The sequence below is a fragment of the Hoplias malabaricus genome, chromosome 1, assembly GCF_029633855.1.
Source record: "Hoplias malabaricus isolate fHopMal1 chromosome 1, fHopMal1.hap1, whole genome shotgun sequence".
Taxonomy (NCBI): domain Eukaryota; kingdom Metazoa; phylum Chordata; class Actinopteri; order Characiformes; family Erythrinidae; genus Hoplias; species Hoplias malabaricus.
The window spans coordinates 70,337,060-70,357,651 of record NC_089800.1 but is presented as its reverse complement, the minus strand read 5'-3'; the positions used below and the strand labels follow the sequence as shown (position 1 = coordinate 70,357,651).

General features: G+C 39.2%; 1 protein-coding gene and 1 long non-coding RNA gene across 12 annotated transcripts in view; one reads left to right on the top strand and one right to left on the bottom strand.

Annotated features, from left to right (window-relative positions):
• The window catches only part of ehbp1 (EH domain binding protein 1), a 205,612-nt gene extending 196,222 nt beyond the window's left edge, over positions 1 to 9,390 (bottom strand). For all 11 annotated transcript variants that reach the window (XR_010802697.1, XM_066672430.1, XM_066672447.1 and 8 more), the window contains exons 1-2: positions 9,051 to 9,390; positions 4,600 to 5,111 (exon numbers count right to left, since the gene is read on the bottom strand). Coding sequence is in view for 10 of the 11 variants with exons in the window: in XM_066672430.1 (XP_066528527.1) it covers positions 4,600 to 4,703 (104 nt within the window). In the remaining variant the exon portion in view is untranslated. The remainder of the gene's footprint in view (positions 1 to 4,599; positions 5,112 to 9,050) is intronic.
• Positions 9,391 to 19,581: 10,191 nt separating this feature from the next.
• The window catches only part of LOC136697365 (uncharacterized), a 31,301-nt gene continuing 30,290 nt past the window's right edge, over positions 19,582 to 20,592 (top strand). Inside the window, exons 1-2 of the long non-coding RNA XR_010802694.1 lie at positions 19,582 to 20,358; positions 20,501 to 20,580. This is a non-coding gene — a long non-coding RNA (uncharacterized lncRNA). The remainder of the gene's footprint in view (positions 20,359 to 20,500; positions 20,581 to 20,592) is intronic.

Sequence of the window (20,592 nt, the reverse complement as noted above, 5' to 3'; positions counted from 1 at the left end):
AAACACAGACACGCACACACAGACATACATAAAGAGGATTCCTCCAACACACAGGGAAAATCTATAGAGAAATAAGCAGCAGGCCACATACTCAAAAAACCTGAGAGTCTATGACACATTCTACACTGCTGAAATCAGACTTGGGTCATAGAACACAGCATTGCATCAGCAATGTTTTCGAGATGTACCACCAGTGGCAACATGCTAGAACGTGACATACCTTCAGCAGTGCATCCTAGAACATATCATTCCACCAGGGTCACACCCAGTAACACCTCTGTCACACCACCAGAAGCCATAAAATGCAACAAACTATACTAGATCTTATGCATACAAATTATATTTACACTCCATGTACAACAACACAGATTAAGTACAGCTGACAACACATTCGACCAGCTTGAAAATATTAAGAACATCAATCAGTCAGAGGCTAGTACCTGAAAAAAACATTCAACCAGTCCCACTTTCTTCAGTGGGCATTCCCTCACCGATCAGGTCCAAATACTGATAATAGTACCACATTTTCGATTTCAGCACTCAACTCCACCTGACATGTCACATTTAAAATCCACGCTGTTCACTGGGGTACTGAGGCAGTGCTCTAAGGGGTTGGGGGGAGGGTGCCAAATCACGTCTGAATCAAACGTTAGTAGAAAGTGACCAATTTCTGAATGCAGGATTATCTTCCGTAATCCTGTGTGTCAGAATGGTCAGCAGCACTTGTCGGAATACAATGGTTAAAGTAAACAGCAGGGCTGTCATTGACCCAGTAAGTTTCTGTAAATATGTAAGCTAGAAAAAAAATTAACGGTGACCAAAAATGGCCAGTATATTCATATTTTTCCATTAGGTGCAAATGTGGTTACTATTCTGAGTACCACATGATAGTGAATACTAACATTAGCCTGTAGAATAATGTGCTACAGCACAAATGCTGACCTACAATTGATGTTTTTCTTTTTAAACTTAAATGACAGGCAGTTAGCGGTATCCTGACACTGTTGTGACATATTGCTGTTTTCATATGTGACTCATATGTGATTATGTACCTTCATGCCAATACAGCTTCTAATACAATGATTCCTGAGACAGCAGGGGCAGGAAAGCATCTAAAGTTGCTACATTCTGTCTAATACACAAAAGCCAATCTGCCAGCAGCAGATTTTACAAGATGCACAAAGAGGACAAGATCAACACAATTCAGCAGTATAACATTCAATAATCAAGTTTCATTGGTGATATATTGTAGAAAACACATCTTGCTAAATATAATTGTTGTGCTTCAATATGTGCACTAGTGTCCTAGAAAGCCATTCAAAGATATTCATTGTACAGCCCTTTTCTTAATCAGTGCCCAGCACACTAACCATTTTGGTTTTTTACTGCAGTACTAGTAGGTCTATAATCGCATGTTTTGCTACAAAAACAAGGTACTACAACCGATAATTCTAGAAAACATTGAACAAAGAAATGTCATTGAGCAAAACATTGCATCATTCAAACCTTAACATCCCCACCCATCCTAAAACAGCTTCCATCCAACAGTCCAGCACTTCAAACAAGCAGCCAGCAGTGATTCTCCAGTGTATCCTGGCAGTGTGCTCCTGAAATGCAGCCCAACATGGCAGTGTTGCGGGCATGACCATTCAAAATGCAGTGGAACCTTTAGAGGAAACCTGCGGTAAAGCAATTACGTCTAACTATCAGTGCATTACCACAGCACAATGCAATATATCACTTATTAAACATTTTAATTAGGAATAAACTACAGAAATCTTGGTCTATCTTTGTCCTCACTGACACATAAACCCTAAAACGGTAGGAGATCCTGATAGAGCAAGTTAGTTGTCTACCAGGACAAGATGGCAGAAAAGCAAAAACACAGTGTTTGATAAAAACACACAAGGGAGAATGTCTGCAAATTCTGAGTTTATTGTTGACTACCATCCAGTGGCATGCACTAAACAATGCAGCTAAATCTGTGCTTCCACTGCAAGATGCTGTCAGACAAAATGGCTCACAAGCTACTTCAGAAAAAAAGCCTGGTCATTTGACGATGGGTGTGTCCATAATCGTAGACCAGATGCCTTGTTCTGATGATGAACAGTGGTTTTCAGCAAAGAGAGCAAATGAGAGCTGATCCAAAGAGAAAGAGAGCAAGAGATAGCCTTACTGTGTTTCAAAAACCAGATTTTTACTATTTTTTTTTTTACATTTTACGACCTATTGGACAGATTAAAACATATTGCTTCTGTCAAATTTCCACTATGTACTCATCTGTTCTTGTGACCAAACCTAGAAATCAAGAACAAGCTCCATACAACTCATGCTCTCCAACAACTTACCTGCCGTCTCATGTTCTTCCTTAAAAACTTCTTGTTTCTTGGCCTTAATACATTCCTCATCCTCTCACTCTCTCCATCTCCCTTCTAGTCTTTCATCTTCCAAAATTACCCCATTAAACTTCCTGTCTTCTCCCGCAGTCTCCCTCCCCCCTTCCGCCTTCCTATCTCTCAGGGCAGCTCTAGTGCAGTTAGTACTTTTTTTTCTCCCTGAAATCAAACACTGGTGGAGAGTTTTGTTGCAAGTTGTAAGCGGCTGTGTTTTTCTCTCTCGGGGCAAATGGAAACTTTCCACCACAACATGAACATAAGGGACAAATGAAACACAAGACACAAAGCCCACGCTCCAGCTCACATTTGCTTCACACATACTCCAAGGCTCGAAAATAATGACGGGCTCTATAAGGCCAGTACTGGATGGTTAACTGCAGCACAGACATTGGTTGCCTTTTCAAACGTTTACAGATTTCAGATTTTCTCTGCAATCTTATTGGACACCACTGCTGATGGTGCAGCGAAGTCTCAGAGGGCCAGAATTCATAGCATAGCATGAGCACCTGTCCGCAGAAAATGTTTGTAGGGAATGGTGTCAAAATTAGCTTGGGGTAGGTGATGTGGCTAACATCACTGCTTCGTTGTCCACGTTGTCCAGTGATTCTGACTTGTTAACTAGAAACAAAGTTTAAAGAAAGCCCAGTAACTACAAACCTGAATCACTGGCCCAGTCAGCCCAGTATAAAAGAAAATATAGCCTTCAAGTATAACACTGCACAAACTCAGAGAAGATTTCAACATGTTGTCAGTGGGTGAATAGTCCTTACTGAGTTTTTCTCCCTGCAATTCCTTAACAGAACAGATAGAAAACCCATGTACACATGGGCTTCAGTGTATATGCTAATTTCACCCATAAAACTGGTTTCATGAAGAACTGAATAAAACTGGACATCAAACATCATTATTAGGAGTGTAAACAATTTGATGCACATTGCTCTGTAATTCAGTATTATTTCTAGATACTGGAGAAAAACAAGATAATTATGTCGTTGTACAACCTACTGATGACAAAGCTGGTAAGCAGCTTACAGCTCTTTTACTTGTATTTCCTTCAGTTAAACCCTGGAATCCTAAAATGCGGTCATAAAAGTGTGTTAAAACATTGCTGCATAACTGTTTTTCCCCAGTGTTGACACCTGCATGTGTCCATCGATAACAGATATGCCGTCTTTGCTGAAATCAATCGACATCATTTGATGTTATCGGAACTGGAACTTCTTAACATCTGCATCAATTGACAGCTTTCATGTCCTGACATCCGAAATGCAGATTAAGACGAAGACTAACAGTCTTTCTTCACATTCCTCTTCCTCCCCCAGTGCCCCGAAGCAACAGACATTGCCACATTCCTCTCATTCCAGCCCCTACACACACATCTGGAGCACCTCAGGCACGTGTGTGTGTTGCTCTGGGGTACAGCACTCAACTAAACACATGCCATCGATAAACCATGGGTCATCATCTCCCGTGTGTGTGTGTGTGTGTGTGTGTGTGTGAGAGAGAGAGAGAAAGAGTGAAGGCATTCTAAAGTGCTACAACACAGTGTGTGTGTGTGTGTCTGTTACTGAAATCTGACTCAACTGAAGTCAAGCCAAGCCAAACCTCTGCTTCTCTGTGGTGCTGAAATATGAAAGATGAGAGCACAGTGAAATTCACTGAAGCAGAAAGTGTATCTCTCTCACACACACACACACACACTCAAAGCAGGTGTGGAACACAAGTAAAAAACATATGGCAAAAAGAATAGCAGCTACGTAAATCTAACCTAGACATTTGAAAGTCAGTGACCATTGGTCAGTGTTAAATTAAATGATTGATACCATTATGTCAGATTTATGTATGTGTCATTATACGTTAAGTAACACACTTTATCTGATGATCTCATAACCAAAACATCAAGATTTGTTGATTATTGCTATTGTTAGTAAAATCATTATATAATTAATATCAAGATGATTATGATGTAAAAACCATGATAAAAATTCCAATTCATACTGCCCAACCTTACTCTGGTTACTTCCCTTAAAACATACAGCAAAGTCTCCAATTCTGAAGCACTGAATAATCATTTTCAACACACACACACACACACATCACAGGCCAACTTAGCAGCAGTCATATACACGTTACAGTTTGTTTACAGTACTTCAGTGAGCTAAAGAGAACAATGGATTCCACATGCAAACTGACACCAACTCACCATTTCTTTGTACATTCCACCATGAGTTCTTGATAAGAGGCCACAAACTGGAATTTGGATGCATGTTTTCCCACACGCTGCAATCTCTTCCACACTGATGCCATGGTTCTCTGACAGTTTTATGAAAATAAAATTAATATCAACAATAATTATGTCCGGCCCTGGTGGCGCGTCCTGTCAAATTCCTCTTCCTCAGATAATCCAATTCAAATGTATCCGGCCAAACCCACAGCGCTGCATACATTCATTGTTGATCCTTCAGGGGAGTTTAAAAAAAAATAAAAAATTAAAAAAGCAGCAGAGAAAACAAAAGCCACAACTCCAGTGAGGGTTCAGCGCCATCAAAACAGAATCACGGAGGTCCAAAAAGTGGCATGGCAGAAAGATGATCTACATCCACAAAGTTGACAGCCAGGTGACAAGCAGAAGCATAGTGCTGTCCAGGTAATCACAAAGAACTTCAGCATAGCATGATGGTCAATTATTCCACTTTTGTTTCAGCATCAGAAAACCTGCAAAGACAAAACATACAGAGTGTCAAGTGTGGAGAGAAATCAGAATCACAGAAGGAAAATAATGAGGATGCTGTATTCTAGCGCTTTTAAATTCAAGATGACAAAGCACAATATTATTAAGATTGGTCCCAAATATTCACCAATTCAGATGTATGTTCAATGGGTAGCTCTGTTACCACAGCATTCCAACATAAATGTTGTGAATGAAGCCTAAAACACTACAACAACCTACTTACAACGAAGAAGCTACAATTCATTTTGTCAGCTTTATACCTCGAATTAGACTAGACCACCACAAAACTCTGGTTAACCAGTTTATACATCATGCCCTTAGTGGCACTGTGTATGCACAAGTCACAGAGCAAGTGGGCAAAAGGAGCCATTCTGGGAGATGTAGTGCAACCTCTGGTTTTAAAGCAGGCATCTGATGCAGGCAGATGTTTTTAGTCTGATTGACTACACCTTTATGGGCAGTGAATCTGACAAATTGGACAAGGAGTGCAGAAACAGAAACTAAAACTTGATATTAATGTTATGATTGATCCGTGTATAGTTCAGATATGAAAACTATGTGTATACATTATTTTCAACGCCGTTGTCATGTTACAAACACAAATACATTTACATATATTCAACTAGCAGCTTAGTCCCATGCACTCAAGCTGTTAAATGTTTTAGCTAAAGGCTTTTAGTCAGAGCAGAAATCAAAGCACAGTAAAACAGAAAGGACATAGATTTCTATGCATGTTAACTTCCAGGAATGATCAGAAGCATCAATAAAGTAATGTTGTCAATAAGTAACGATGCCAAAACGTTTAATAATATTATTGCATCACTTCAATTATAAACCTCCCATATAAACTACGTATCGCCGAGCTGGTTCAAAACAACACAAATCCAAGCTCTCAGTGCCATGGCAACAACCTATAGCAAGTTCAAGCAAGGTGTCCTGGCACTGTTAGCATCTGATGGGGGGAGGGGGCCACAAAACAAAACAAGAACAGATGTTTTCAGTTTATGATGCTTGAGAGATTGCAAAAATAAATTCAGTTTCATTTGTAATCACTCAGAATCATCAGACAGGTCCATATGAAGCTAATCAGTGATGATCGAAAGGCATGTTTGGTAAAATCCCAAACAAAGACAGGATCCAGCACAACTTATCCATGCAAACTACATACAGATAGGCTTCAGGCCAGCTGAAAACGCTCTACCTGCCAGAACGATACCTCAGCGGTTTCCATTACACAACACTATCAGGCTGAGGAAGTTTTGAACATCCGGGTACAACACTGATCTGGAGTTTTAAATGTAGCAAATCCACATACCGAATATATGTCAGTTACATTATACTTCATGGTAAAGCTACAAGCCATTTTCCAGCTGAACTGAGATAGGATGTTTATGAAATTACTGCATTCCATTTTTTTTAAACCACTCAACACCCAGCCCAGGAGATCTATATCAGTTTTACAGTGTTATGTCTGCATTGCATGTTTTACTGTGTCTCGTTTTTCACACCCACTTTATCTTCACAAGGCCCTTGTAATATTGTAACACAAGTTTAATTTAACATGATTTTCTATCCTGAGGTCAAGATTGTATTTCAAGATGTGCACTGGAAAATTATTTAAAACTAACATTTCCTGCATTATATTTATCCAGTTCAGGGTCACGGTGGGTCCAGAGCCTACCCGGAATCACTGGGTTCAAGGCAGGAACACACCCTGGAGGGTGTGCCAGTTCTTCACAGGGCGACACACACACCTATAAACACTTTTTGAGTCACCAGTCCACCTTACCAACGTGTGTTTTTGGAGCTGTGTGACTGTGACACTGCCTTCTGCGTCACCTTGCCATCCGGTTTGGGAATAACACTTTTTAAATATGTACTGTCCACCAAGCAGGCCATAGCCATGTATAGAGATTAAGCCTTAAAAAGCTTGCATTGAAGTAATCGCTTTGTGTCATATCCTTAAATCTATTCACTTATTTGTCTTCTATAATCTTTTGATTCTTTTCTGTATCATGTTGAGTGTGGAGACTACAAGGATTTAGGACACAAGGCAGAAACACACTCTGGACAGGGAGACAAGCAATCACTGGCCATTCCATCACATAGTGCAGTTCATTACATACACACAGAGTCACTCACCAATCTTGGACAACTTACACAGCCATTTTAACTACCAACATGTGTTTTTTGGACAGTGAGAGGAGCACCTGGAGAGAAGTCATAGGGAGAACACACCAAACTCCTAACACAGTGACCCAAGGTGAGGTTTGACTCCAGCATGTTTTATCATCTTCAGTGGTACACTGGGTAAACGACCAGCAAACCAGTCGGGTCTGTGTATGTTTTTGTTTTGAAATGGGAAAAAAGAAAACGAAAAGTGACCCGTTATCCAATTTCTAATTTGAGAAGAAAAGGTAATACAAACAGAAAATTGCTGCATCTGTGTGTTTTCTGAGGCTGTGCAACTTCAGGCGCATTCACTACTTTTCTACACTGTCCTCATTGTTCACAAGCTCAACAGGACGACTCTGGAACCATTCACCAAAACTTTAACAGGCAGAACTCTGCATTGTTTACACATGTATCATATATCACTTTGGTCTGAACCCACTGTAATCAGTAGATTAACCATGACTCTTTCCTTAGTGTTCTCTTAGCACCAAGGTTCCAAGAACCCTGAAAAGTACCGGTTTAAGAACCCGAGTTCTTTTGGTGGAAAAGGGCTGCCCGACAGCTACGACTCCCGCGAACACTCAAAATGCCACCAAACTCGAAAGTCAGGGGCAATCATATTATCACTCTGAATAACGTGAAACCAGCCAGCACCACTTTTTTGAACTGCAGAAAACGAAATGCCAGTGGAAAGCTCAAAGTCCTTGGAGGAGAACACAAAATCTCCAGAGCTCTCAAGTTAACCACCAAATACCTAAACTGGCTAGAATTCTGCCTGTGAGGTGAGGGAGAGGGGACCATCCTTTCCATCAAGGAAGCAAAGCTTATTGTGCTTTTTGACTCCATCCCTCAGACAACTGGGGCATCACGAGCACACAAACCGGCAATCTCACAATGTTGGCCATTTTTAAATGTGTCTCTACTAGTACGTTGTATCTGCCTATTAAAATACTGTGATGTATATTGTGTGTTATGAAAATGTCTTTAAGAATCACGATATGACGTTGTTTGTAACTACAATATTTTTGTTACTCAAACGTGGTCACAGAACTCACCCTGAAACCAGGGTGACACAGAACACAGCACTAACGCTGAAAGTTTTAGCAGTATCCTAAGGAACAGAGTCCCGTTTGTTAGGAAATTCTAATATGCAATTTGGGCATTTCCAGGAGTTTCAGTCCAGGAGCACGACTAAAAAAAACAACAGCGTTAACTACTTTCATCAGAAAATTACCACGGATTAACCTTAACTATCCAGCTACTTAAGTACATGACGAACCTTAAAAAGACACAGCTAATGCCCAGCCAAGTCGCTCCACTTACTGATTTATGCCAGTAGCAGGGGTGTTATTTAACAGCCCTGTATACAGTAGTAAGTTAGGTTATTAGCCAGCATCTGATTGAAATCCGTTCCACCTTAAATGTCGTAAATAAGCAGAGCGGTGACAGTCTGGCGCCTACTGTAACAGATATAGCATTTAAGGTGGAGCGGAAAATTGGAGTAAGTAACAGAGGTTACTCACAAAAAGAGGTTTACACTTTTGTGTTCTACGTGACAGTTTTGGAGAGATATATGGGGCATATACTACGTCAGTAACTGGGCAGTTTTAAGAGAATATTCCAGGACTTCTAGCAAATTATAAGCAGAACTGAGAAACAACAGTCATTGACGCGCTTAACAACGAGCACCGGAATGTTAGCTAGCCTGGTTATTGTGAGGGAAAGGAGAAAGAAAATCCATCACTCACCTCTTAAATTATTCAGCAGCTTGGCCTTGGTTTGCAGGAAAGGATAGCCAGGCTAGGCTAGGCTAAGCTACGCTAAGCGAATCCCAGTCTTTTTAGAGCAGACTGCAAGTCTGCTAGCATGCTAGCTCATACCATCCTGCAGAACAGCCACAAACGCTTGCAAACGCCAACAATTTGTCATGAAGACGACCCCGGGAATGAAACAATAAGACTCGGCAGTTTCCAAACATGGGCAAAAATATTCAACACCAACTTTTTGTGTTGTTTTTCCACAGCAAAAACGCCTCAGCCTCCGAAAACTCAACAGTCAGTCTTCTTCTCCGTCATTTTAATACATTCATACGGCTACGCCCACCGGCGACCTCTCATTGGCTGCCGGCTAAAAAACTACTTACACATTCATAAGAGGACGGCTCTACTTGGTCGACACTTACGTCTTTCAAAGTGCCGTTCTCCCGCCCACTCGCTCTTGCATAGAGACACGAGTGTTGCAATAGAACTGACCTTTTCTCTTCACGTCAGATCAAAATTATTACGTGGATTTCTAAGGTATTATTTTTTTACCATTAAAAATATATTTTTTCCTCTTTATATACATATATTATGCATATATCATCACCAGTTCTGATACTCTGAAATTAAAACATGTCTATAAAGTATGGTATAATAAAATAAATAAATAAATAAATAAATAAATAAATAAATAAATAAATAAATAAATAAAACACAGCACATTACATTAGAATACAATGTAATGTAAAAACAATTATATATCAGCAGTGCACTACAGAACAATGACATACATTAAAGTATTGTAGAATGAAATACATTGCAGCCCAAAACATATAATACAGAACAATAAATTGCATCATATTACAAAACAGTACAATTAAAATACACTATCATAGAGTGTGATTTAAATTACATTATTGTAAAGGAGAATTCATTCGAAGAATACAGTTTAATGAATTAAAATATAATAAAAATATAATAAAAAGCAACAAATATTTACTTGTATTTTTAATTCTGAACGGTACATCTTCTGAATTTATTTTTCAGTTTGCCTTGTTGAATTCTACCGTGTGTAATCTGAGCTCTTGTTAGCATAGCTGCTCCCCGTTGCTCTGTTCAGGCTCATTTGCAGGCCTTATGCACAGTGCTGAGATTTTCAGATTACAGGGAGACGTAACATGTGTCAAAGAATGCTTTGAAGTGACAAATGACACCAAAAGAATCACTAACCTTTCTGTGAGTGGTCAGGAGACAAGTGTGTGTGTGTGTGTGTGGTTACACACACAAGAGTGTATATTAGAACTGATTTTAGCAATAGAAACTCAGAAATAACAACAGTAAAGCCAGATTTGAACGTACAAGAAAAGGTGAGACACATCCTAATCTGATTTGGGATTATAATGTTGTATAATATGCTGTGTATGTGAACACATCCTGTCTGTCTCCCAGCAGAAGCTTCCTGGGCATCCAATCAAACTGCTTCATCCTAGTCAAACAAGGACTCTCTCTCTCTCTCTCTCTCTCTCTCTCTCTCTCTCTCTCTCGTACTCAGCTGGGTGACAACACATAACAAGAGTCATTATCCACCTCTAAACCTCCTGAGACACAAACACACACACACACACACACACACTCTTATTTGGGCACTGAATAACTACCATTTTCTTCAATATTTTTTTGAATAATTCTTTTTGACTGTGTACTTTCTTGTTCACTCAATCACTTAATTTGTTAACACTTTCCACAGTTTTGTTATTTTCTTGGTGTTTTTTTTCTTTTCTTTTAATCTCTTATGAATATTTGATATCAAATTCTAAAAAGACAGAAATCCTTATATTACCCTGATGTATTTGCTTTGTTTAAAAAACCCTTGGGGAGATCCTCTGATCTCTGCTTACAATCTTATTTCCGTCATTGCATCTCTCTCTCTCTCTCTCTCTCTCTCTTTCTCACACTCACTCACTCTCTCTCTAACTCTCTCTCTCTCTCACTCACTCACTCTCTGTCTCTCTCTTGCTCTCTCTCTCTCTCTCACTCACTCTCTCTCTCTCTCTCTCACTCACTCACTCTCTCTCTCTCACTCACACTCTCTCTCTCACTCACTTTCTCTCTTTCTCTCTCTCTCACTCTCTCTCTCTCTCTCTCACTCTCTCTCTCTCTCTCTCTCTCTCTCTCTCTCTCTCTCTCTCTCTCTCTCTCTCTCTCTCTCTCTCTTCCTGTTTATATCCACCAGTAATGCATGTTAGTGACAGGATGAAAAGGATCCTGACTGTAATTGATGCCACCCTGAGACACATACAGACACATACACACACACACACACACACACACACAAAGGGAAAGAGAGAGAGAGAGAGAGAGAGAGAGAGAGAGAATAAGAGAAGGAGAAAATCGAGTACAAGAAAAGAAAAAAGAAGACGGATGGTCCACAGGAGAAACCTATTCTATATTTAAATAATTAATGTACTTTTGTCTGTATGTACAGTATGTGAGTGGTGCAGCAGGTAGTGTCGCAGTCACACAGCTCCAGGGACCTGGAGGTTGTGGGTTCAAGTCCCGCTCCGGGTGACTGTCTGTGAGGAGTTTGGTGTGTTCTCCCTGTGTCCGTGTGGGTTTCCTCCGGGTGCTCCGGTTTCCTCCCACAGTCCAAAAACACACGTTGGGAGGTAGATTGGCACCTCAAGTGTCCATAGTTGTCAGTGTGTTTGTGTGTGTGTGTGTGTGTGTCACCCATTGAAGGACTGGCGCCCCCTCCAGGGTGTGTTCCAGCCTTGCGCCCAATGATTCCGGGTAGGCTCCAGACCCACCGTGACCCTGAACTGGATAAGTGGTTACAGATAATGAATGTACAGTATGTATGTGTAAATGAATGAATGAATGCATGAATGAATAATAATGACCTGAGAATGGCTCCGTAAAACAGGTAATGTCACTGACACACATCTCCAGGATAAACCAGGCGTGTGGTATTTTCTCCCTGTGTCCGTCTGGGCTTCCTCTGGATATTCATGTTTCTTCCCACAGTCCAAAAACACATGTGTACACGTATTGGCTGTGTGAAATTACTGTCAGTTGTGTGTGTGAGTGAAAGGGTGAGTGTGTGGTGCTCTGTAATGGACTGGCACACTGTCCAACACATGGTCCTGCATTGCACCAGTGAGTCCAGGACCCGCCATGACCCAGGATGAAGCACTTACAGTAGATGAATGAATGAACGGACAAACAAAGGAATGAATGAATGAATGAACAAATAAATGTTTTTTACAATACAGAGTCACTGCACTGCTGTTAATGAACTAAAATGCAGTTACATTATACGCTGCAATAAATGCCTTTTATTTTCAAATAAATAGCATTTATTTGAAACTAATAATAATAGCATCAATATAATAATTAATTATAGGTGATTTCACAATTACAGAATGTTGTCCATTTAAAGGAACACTATGTAATGTTTTTAATCTTAAAATTAAAGCTTCGCAATCATCGTGGTGCTTCACTGACCTGTAATAGAGGAACAGAGACTCTGTCGTTGGTAATCTGGCCCCAGCACCTCAGAAACTGTACTATGTAACTTTTGGAGAAGTGTTCAGCGCACAGCAGTGAAACATATATTTGAAAACAAAAACAAAAACAGAGGAACAACTAACCAGCATCAAGGCCTCAGACGCCAGGACTAATTTCTGGACAAAACAGCCAATCTTCACACCACCACTAGGCCTGAGGATCTAATCGTAGCCCAGCTCCAGATCCTCACTAGCTGCATCTTAGCGGTTCCTCCAGGTGTACTCTCCAGCATTAGAAGTGTGGTGTCCAGGGCACAGGTGTGCTCCCACTGTGGCCATTGAAATATCACAAGTACAAGTTACGATTATTTGGATTAAACCAGTTCTGGTCTTGTCCGGGCCATGTTGATTTTTGTTGGTCACTTATATTTAGGTAATATCATCAGTACAGCGAAGTAGGTCATTTCATATGGAGGCAGTAAATGACCCAGAAATGTGCCTCAGGACTAAGAGTTTTGATTGGGTTTTTTGAGAAAGATTGGATCTCTTTGAAGTGTGGGGCTAAATGCTAGGCTCTGATTTTTTTTTTTTTTTTTTTTTTTTTTTTTATAAACAGTCTCTTCCTGGAAATAAACTCACTAAAATACCTCACAGCAACTGCTGCATCCTTTGATTTTATTCAATTGGATTTTTAAATATGGATGTATATATACTCTTGATTTTATAAAGCAGGGGTCCTCAAACTTAGGCCTTTTATTTTACCAGCCCCTTTAACTGCAGCAGAAATGCATGCGGTCTGGACACTGCACCACACAACTAACAACTCTAATGTTACCTAGAGTGAAAAACAAATAACAGTAAAAACAAAAATGGGCCTCAGGGTGTAACAGAGTTTCAGGTCGACTTGAATCCAGCTCCTTTGGAGATTTAATATTTTCCACGCCTCTCAGCAATATTTGATCCTTACTGGCAATGTTTAGTAAGAGTCTTTGAACGCCAAAACCAGAAGCAGTAAGGATATTTGTGATAATACACTTTTATAGACACCCCTTTATACACAGTGAACTCTGCTACTTTAAGGGATATAAAGCTCACCCAGCACTAAGCTGTGGAGCATTAGATCTGTGTTCTTTGCCGAGATGGAATGCCAACCAGAATCTGAAGGATGAACTGGAGTGTTGTTATATTAGCTGTTAGCTAACTGAGGTGTGTGTGTGTGTGTGGTTTGGGGGGGGGGGGGGGTGTCTCTGAATCTCTCCCCTCATCCTTCCACTCAGTCTTCACCGTGGCTGTTTTGGCTCTGGATGAAGGACAGGTTCCTTCAACTAAAATAAAGAAAAGGCAGAGGTAATTGTGTTGGCAGCAAGGAGCAAAGACTTGAAGTCAATGCTCAGCTTAACACCAGAGCTCGAAAAAATAAAGACCAGGTCAGAAATCTTGGTGTAATACTGGACTCAGACCTGAACTTTAATGGCCAAATAAAGGCAATAACAAAGTCTTTTTACCATCTCAAGGACCTATCACAGTTCAAAGGCTATGTGTCACAACCAGGCTTAGAAAAACTAATTCATGCCTTCATCTCCAGCAGGCCGGACTACTGCAATGGCCTCTTTACTGGAGTTCCCAAGTCCACAGTTAGGCTGCTGCAGCTCATTCAAAACGCAGCAGTTAGAATACTTACAAAGAAAACCGAGAACCAAGCAAACTGAGAAAGAGAACAAAGAGAACCGAGCACATCACTGATCTCAGGTCACTGCACTGGCTACAGGTGAAGCACAGGATTGATTTTAAGGTACTATTAATTGTTTAAAGATCAATAAGTTGCCTATAGTGTATGAACTCAGCAGGCCCTTCAGATCACTCGGGACTGGTCAGCTAGTAGTGTCCCGGGTCAGAATCACACAAGGGGAGGCAGCTTTCAGTCACTATGCTGCCTGGACCTGGAATAAACTGGAATAAATGTCTTTTCTTTTATTGCACTTTCATTGCAGTTGTATTTGTCTTTTATATTTAAATTTGTTTTATTTTTCTTTTATTTATCTATATAGGACCATTTATAGCACATCCTCCATCAAAGAACCATTTAATCATGTTTGTGTTTTCAGGGTTTATATAGAACTATTTTCTTTACTAAAGAACCTTTAAAGAACCACAAATTTACGTGTGTACTGTAATATTTCTGTAGTTGTTTTGTAGAGTGCTTTGAATTGCCATTGTGTACGAAAGGTGCTCTTTAAATAAACTTGCATTGCCTTGCCTTGCCTAAGTTGACCCAACAGAAGCGGACAGATAAACAGGATTAAGTCCTGTATTCACTCACAGCTTAGAATTGCCTTGATATGAGTTCAGTGGCGAACGAATAGCACATGAAGCACATGTAGGTGACTATGAGGAATCATAGTGAAAAAGGAAAAAGCGTTAGAGAGAAATAGAGAGAGAGAGAGTGAAGGAAAAAGAGAGACACTGGGATGGAGAAACACTTCTGACGTTTCCTTCCTTGAAACTCAAGCTCAGAGCCTGGAAAATAAAGCACGGACTGTGACTCAAACCCCTGGTCATGAGAGAGGTTTAACCCCTTAAACTACAGGCTTATAGTTCAGTTACTACTCGGAATCCTATACACTGTATAATGACATTTTGTACAGAGATTAAATGTGGTCCATAAATAGACTGATAGGTTTGGTTAAACAAACAGGAACATGCTACACTAAATATCTAGCTAGGAAAGTCAAGTATAAGATTTTAAGTTAAGATACACTGCAGGATATTATTTGGTAACTACGAGGAGCATTAATATTTGTTGCAGTATTAGTAGTAAAATTATTAATAGCATTAAACATAGTACTAATAATAGTCCTACCAGTATTAGAAACATTAACTGTACTATTGGTGCACAGAAGTAACGCTACATACAAGGGAACAGCAGCAATACAGAGTCGCTCTCTAGTGGTCAACATTGATAAATACAGCTAGATAAAATTATCAGAAGTGTGAAGCAGAGAGCGAAATATAGTGATAACCACGGTTGTGAACTTATTCTCAACGACGTACATTTAGATGTAGTCCTATTATAAAAGCTAATGTCAAAAAGGCAAAAGAATAACTACCTCAGTTAACAGGGAACGTTAACGTTACCCAAAAGTTTTTAATCATGTCATTTTAATTAAAATGTTCTTTGAAGATTACACCAAACTATTTTATACTAAACTTATATAACTAAAAGTATAACCTTTGGGCAACATTATCCAAGATTGTGGGAACAAGCATGAGTGTTAACTAATTTGTATAATATATTTTATATTGCTAATGAAATGCCAAGCTAGCACTGGAAATGAAAAGGCAGACTATCGGCTAAAGTCAGTTAGCTAGCGAGCTAAAATTAGAAAATACATAATAGCATTCTCCCGTGTGGAGTTCACAGTATACCTCAGAAACTCAGAAACTCAATGTATTAAACAGATTTTTGCTGTTGTGTTTGTTATTTTCCATCAACTGGTTTTTTGAAAATGGCTAAAGCTAAATCCTGTTAACCGCTACGTGGTTTATTTCTCACTGTAAAAAAAAACTGTGATGACGAACCTGTTTTAATATAATCTTTAGCTAAATGGTTAAGTTATAGACTGAGTTTTAAACACCAGAGGGACATCAAATGCTAAGAAAATGAAAAATGGAAATGTGAGGGGAAAAACATAATTTGCATTCTGTCAAACCAATGGTGCCAAATAATGCACTACACAACAGTGCATAGCACAGCAATCACATCATGCGCCTGGGTGAAAAAGCCTCAACATATCCATTGCTCTCACACATATACACAACATATGCATATGTGTTTCAATGATATTTTTACCTCTTCTGGGTGGGTCCAAATCTTAATTAGGAGAATCAGACCTCAGTCACCCCTGTAATTCGAACCATGATCTCAATTTAAGATTAATATTGATTATCCAGCAAGAGATATTAAAACAAGAACATTTCTAAGGCTCTATAAATAGCTGAACTCAACGCGAATGCAGAGTGGCTCCCCATAAAGCGGTGGGTTTAATACAGGTTTGGGATATATTCAGACCACTAGAGCTATAGCCCATGACAAATCATTGATAAATGATTGATTTCTCTTTAAAAGGTTACCACAATTCACAATACACTGTGAATGTTTTAAAGACTATTCCACATATATCTGGCCATTATAAATTCTGGCAAATTGATCTCAAGTGGCTACAATGGAGTTTTAGGGCCTCTGCATTGAAAAAAAAGAATACATTTAGAATTCTGAGAATAATCTTGGAATAATTCTGAGAAAAATGGTCAGTATAATTCCAAAAATAAAGTCAGAATATTTACAGAAACACTGTTTTTGGGTTATTATTTATTATATTATGTAGACAGACAGACTCACAGTCTGTGCGTTGTAGTGTGAGTTGAGAAAGAAGCAGTCAGTATAGTGAACAAAATTATTTATTAAATGCATCCACACGACATGACAAATAAACACGTCAGCGCAGCCCCTGAGCTGCAGTGCATATGGCTTTAGTTTATTGTATGAGTTCATGAACCCTAACGTGATGGAGTTCCACTTGCTCTGGATCAATCATTTCCGTGATCATTAATTGTATCCTGTGAAACTACATGCCCTCTTCTGAATAAAAGGGTTCTTGCAGCGATTCAGGGTTTAAATACTAATCACAATCTGGTCCTGATGTGTCAGAGAACTGAGTATTTAGTCTTGAAATCTGTAACATAGTATGACTTCAACACATTCATCAATTACACTGTGGTTCTGTCTGCTCCATTATATGTGCAGCAAATTATTCTGACTTTATACTCATAATCTTTTTTTTTTCCTTTTCAAAGCCATGGCCCTAAAACCCCATCCCACAGTACACCACAGAGAAGTGATTTTTTGGCTGGTGGAACATCTTCAGCTTCGCAGTGACACTGTTTTGGTGGTGGTGTTTTAGTGAAGTGAATCAGACACAGTACTTGTGTTTTTAAACACTATCTTGTTGGTCCATTTTGTAGATATAATATTGCCGAAAGTAGCTCATCTGTTGCTGCACATTTTGTGTTGGTCATCCTTTAGTCCTTTATCAGTAGTCAGCAGATTCCCCCACAAGATGCTGCTGGCTGATTATTTTTGGTTGTTGGACTATTCTCAGTCCAACAGTGACACTGAGAATGATCCACCATCCAACGAGAAGCTCTATATCAACGACTAACAGTTAAACTATTAGTGTATTAATAAAAATTATATATATTAAAATAAGTGTAGGATGATTTTATTTTTTAGTTTAAATAGAATTCTGATTATTTTATTTTTTGAAGAAATTTTCACTTTTCAATTTTCACTTTCCTATATATTTTGATATTTGAAGTCTTATATTTTTCAATTGCAGATTTTATGTTTTCAGATTCAGATTTTTTTAAGGTTCATATCTTTTTTTCAGTCACAGATCTTATTTTCACTTTCACATCCTTTTTTCAGTTTCCAATTCTTTTTTTTCCAGTTTCCGATCCTTGTTTTTAAGTTTCAGACTTCTGACCCTTTTCTCGCATTGGAGGCTGGACATCAGCGGAGAGGGGCGTGGTCTAACGACTGACAGCATAGCAATGAAGGCGGAGGAGCTTCCTCAGTGTTGACAATGAGAACTATCACTGAACATTCACGTTATATGCAATATTCAGTGTAAAACATTGACTTTAGTGCAAAGCCCTTTATAGTGAGCTCTCAACATTTGACACCAATCACAGTAAAAGAGCTATAAACTCTGTCAGAGTGCGTAGTTCCAGTTTAGTTTCCTGGCACTTTGCGGGCGATGGCGTCCGCTCCGTCAGGACAAAGCTGCAGCGAACCGGTAACAAATCTGAATAAGCTCCTTATTCCCCAGGTTCTTAGTCTGATGTTCTGTTTTACCTTAAATCGTGCTTTAATTTAAAATTTGTTTTTAAACTTTCAGTTTCAGATTTTTTTTTTCAAATGAACAGAACTTTTGACCCTAAGCTTCATATGCATGGACAGGTCAAATCCAGACCTCCCTCATTACGTATACTATATTAGATCTTGGAACAGTTTTCCAGTGTGATAAGGTGTTGTCAAGGTATTAACTCTCAGCCTGTGATTGGATTTCCTTGGAAGACTGTAACTGAATACAGGGCCTAAGTGGAGATTGATAAGACAGGAGTTGCTTAATTGAAGGAACAGCTTACAGGAACCAAGAGCAGAGATGGATGTGTGTGATTCACCACAGCCTGGGTCAAGAACAGGTCGGTACATGAGAGATCTGAGTCGCTGTAGTAAAAGACATCTTTTCAAGGGTTCCTTATTAAAGAATATTGTTGTATATAGAACCCTGAACACTTGAAGGCCCTTTTGCATCATTAAAGCGTTCTTTGCATCATGAAGGGGTTCTATAGGGGTATAGACATATAGATATGTTTCACTATTCACAAATAAATATATTCCAATCTTTGCCTTACAGTCTGCAATTTGTACGAATACATTAAATATAGGGACTTGCCTGCTGGCCACATTTGTGGATCAGGCTGCATTTGTGTGTGGATCGAGTGAAATGCAAAAGGAAAGTCTCAAAATCCAAAAACCTGCGAGAGGAAATGAACAAAAATATGTTACGGAAAACAGGTGAGTGACTCGATCCACATGAGGATTCAACACTTAACATACATACGTTTAAAATGTAATACTGTGTCTTCACAAATATATGCAATGAAAATTTAAACAAATATATTTATTTTTGTATAAAATAATGATATCTAGATGGAACGGTGGCGCAGCAGGTAGTGTCACAGTCACACAGCGCCAGGGACCTGGAGGTTGTGGGTTCTAGTCCCCGCTCCAGGAGACAGTCTGTAGACCAGTGGTTCTCAAAATTTTTCTATCATTCCTCACCTCAGGTGAAAGGGAATTTCTGTGCCCCTCCTGTCCCACATCACCCCCACAAATGGTAATAAAATACACATGCAAGTTTACAATTTTTAAATTTATTTAAGTGACATCAACTTCTATCTCTAAACATTAGCTTAACAATATAACACCAGGTACAACATCAACATCAGTGTTCAAAAATACATAAAATTGGCCTAATTAAACTGTGCTTCAGATTCTTATTTTTCAATTTGTACAAAAAAGGCAGCAAAGGCAGGTGCCAGGGCATAGAAGTGAGTTTGATATTGGTGGTGGAACATATATACTGAGTCAAAATATTAGATAACTAAGTTAATTCCTATGTAGATAAGACAGTGAAATACAGCATTTGATTAACATTAACATTATAGAGGCTTTGTCCCAAAAAACACACTATGGAACTTTACATTCTACACTACAGAAACACTGCTAAGGGTGATATATATATATACAAACACTATTCAGTGCAGCTTGGGAAACGGCCAAAGACTAACGTTAAATTGTTGCGTGTTTAGAACGCTTTCTCACAACCTGAACACACTAATATTAATGTTAACTAACTCTAAGATTCTCCTCTGCTGCCATAACAGTTATATACAAGCCGCTTTTATAATTGTAGTTAACCGTCATTCTTATCTGTTGTGCTCTCGTCACTGACCTCAAGCCCAGAGCTGGTAAAACTAACTTCATAAACCAGACTCTGACGGGGAATCGGAGGCCAGTGAAGCTGATGGAGCAGCTTTACATTTGAACAGGTGCCTTAACGAAGGCTGAAAGAGGACCTAACGTATCTGTCTCGCAGCAGTCCTCTGTGACGCGTTTTCAAAATGAAGTTTGCTAATAAAAGCATATTTTGGTTCCAGGCAAGGTAAGTTTTTCTGGGGTACCATCTAATGCTCTTATTATGTTTAAGAGCTATTAACGAATCCATTGTGAGTGGATGCTTTTTACTGAGTAAACTTTATAGGCAAAACAGAAAGGAATTAATACAGAAATGCTCCTTTCTTTAGATTCCTTGCGCCACACCTGCAATACCTACACGCAGGCCACACTTTGAGAAACGCTGCCATCGACAAAAAACAAAAATGAGGCAAGTGCACAC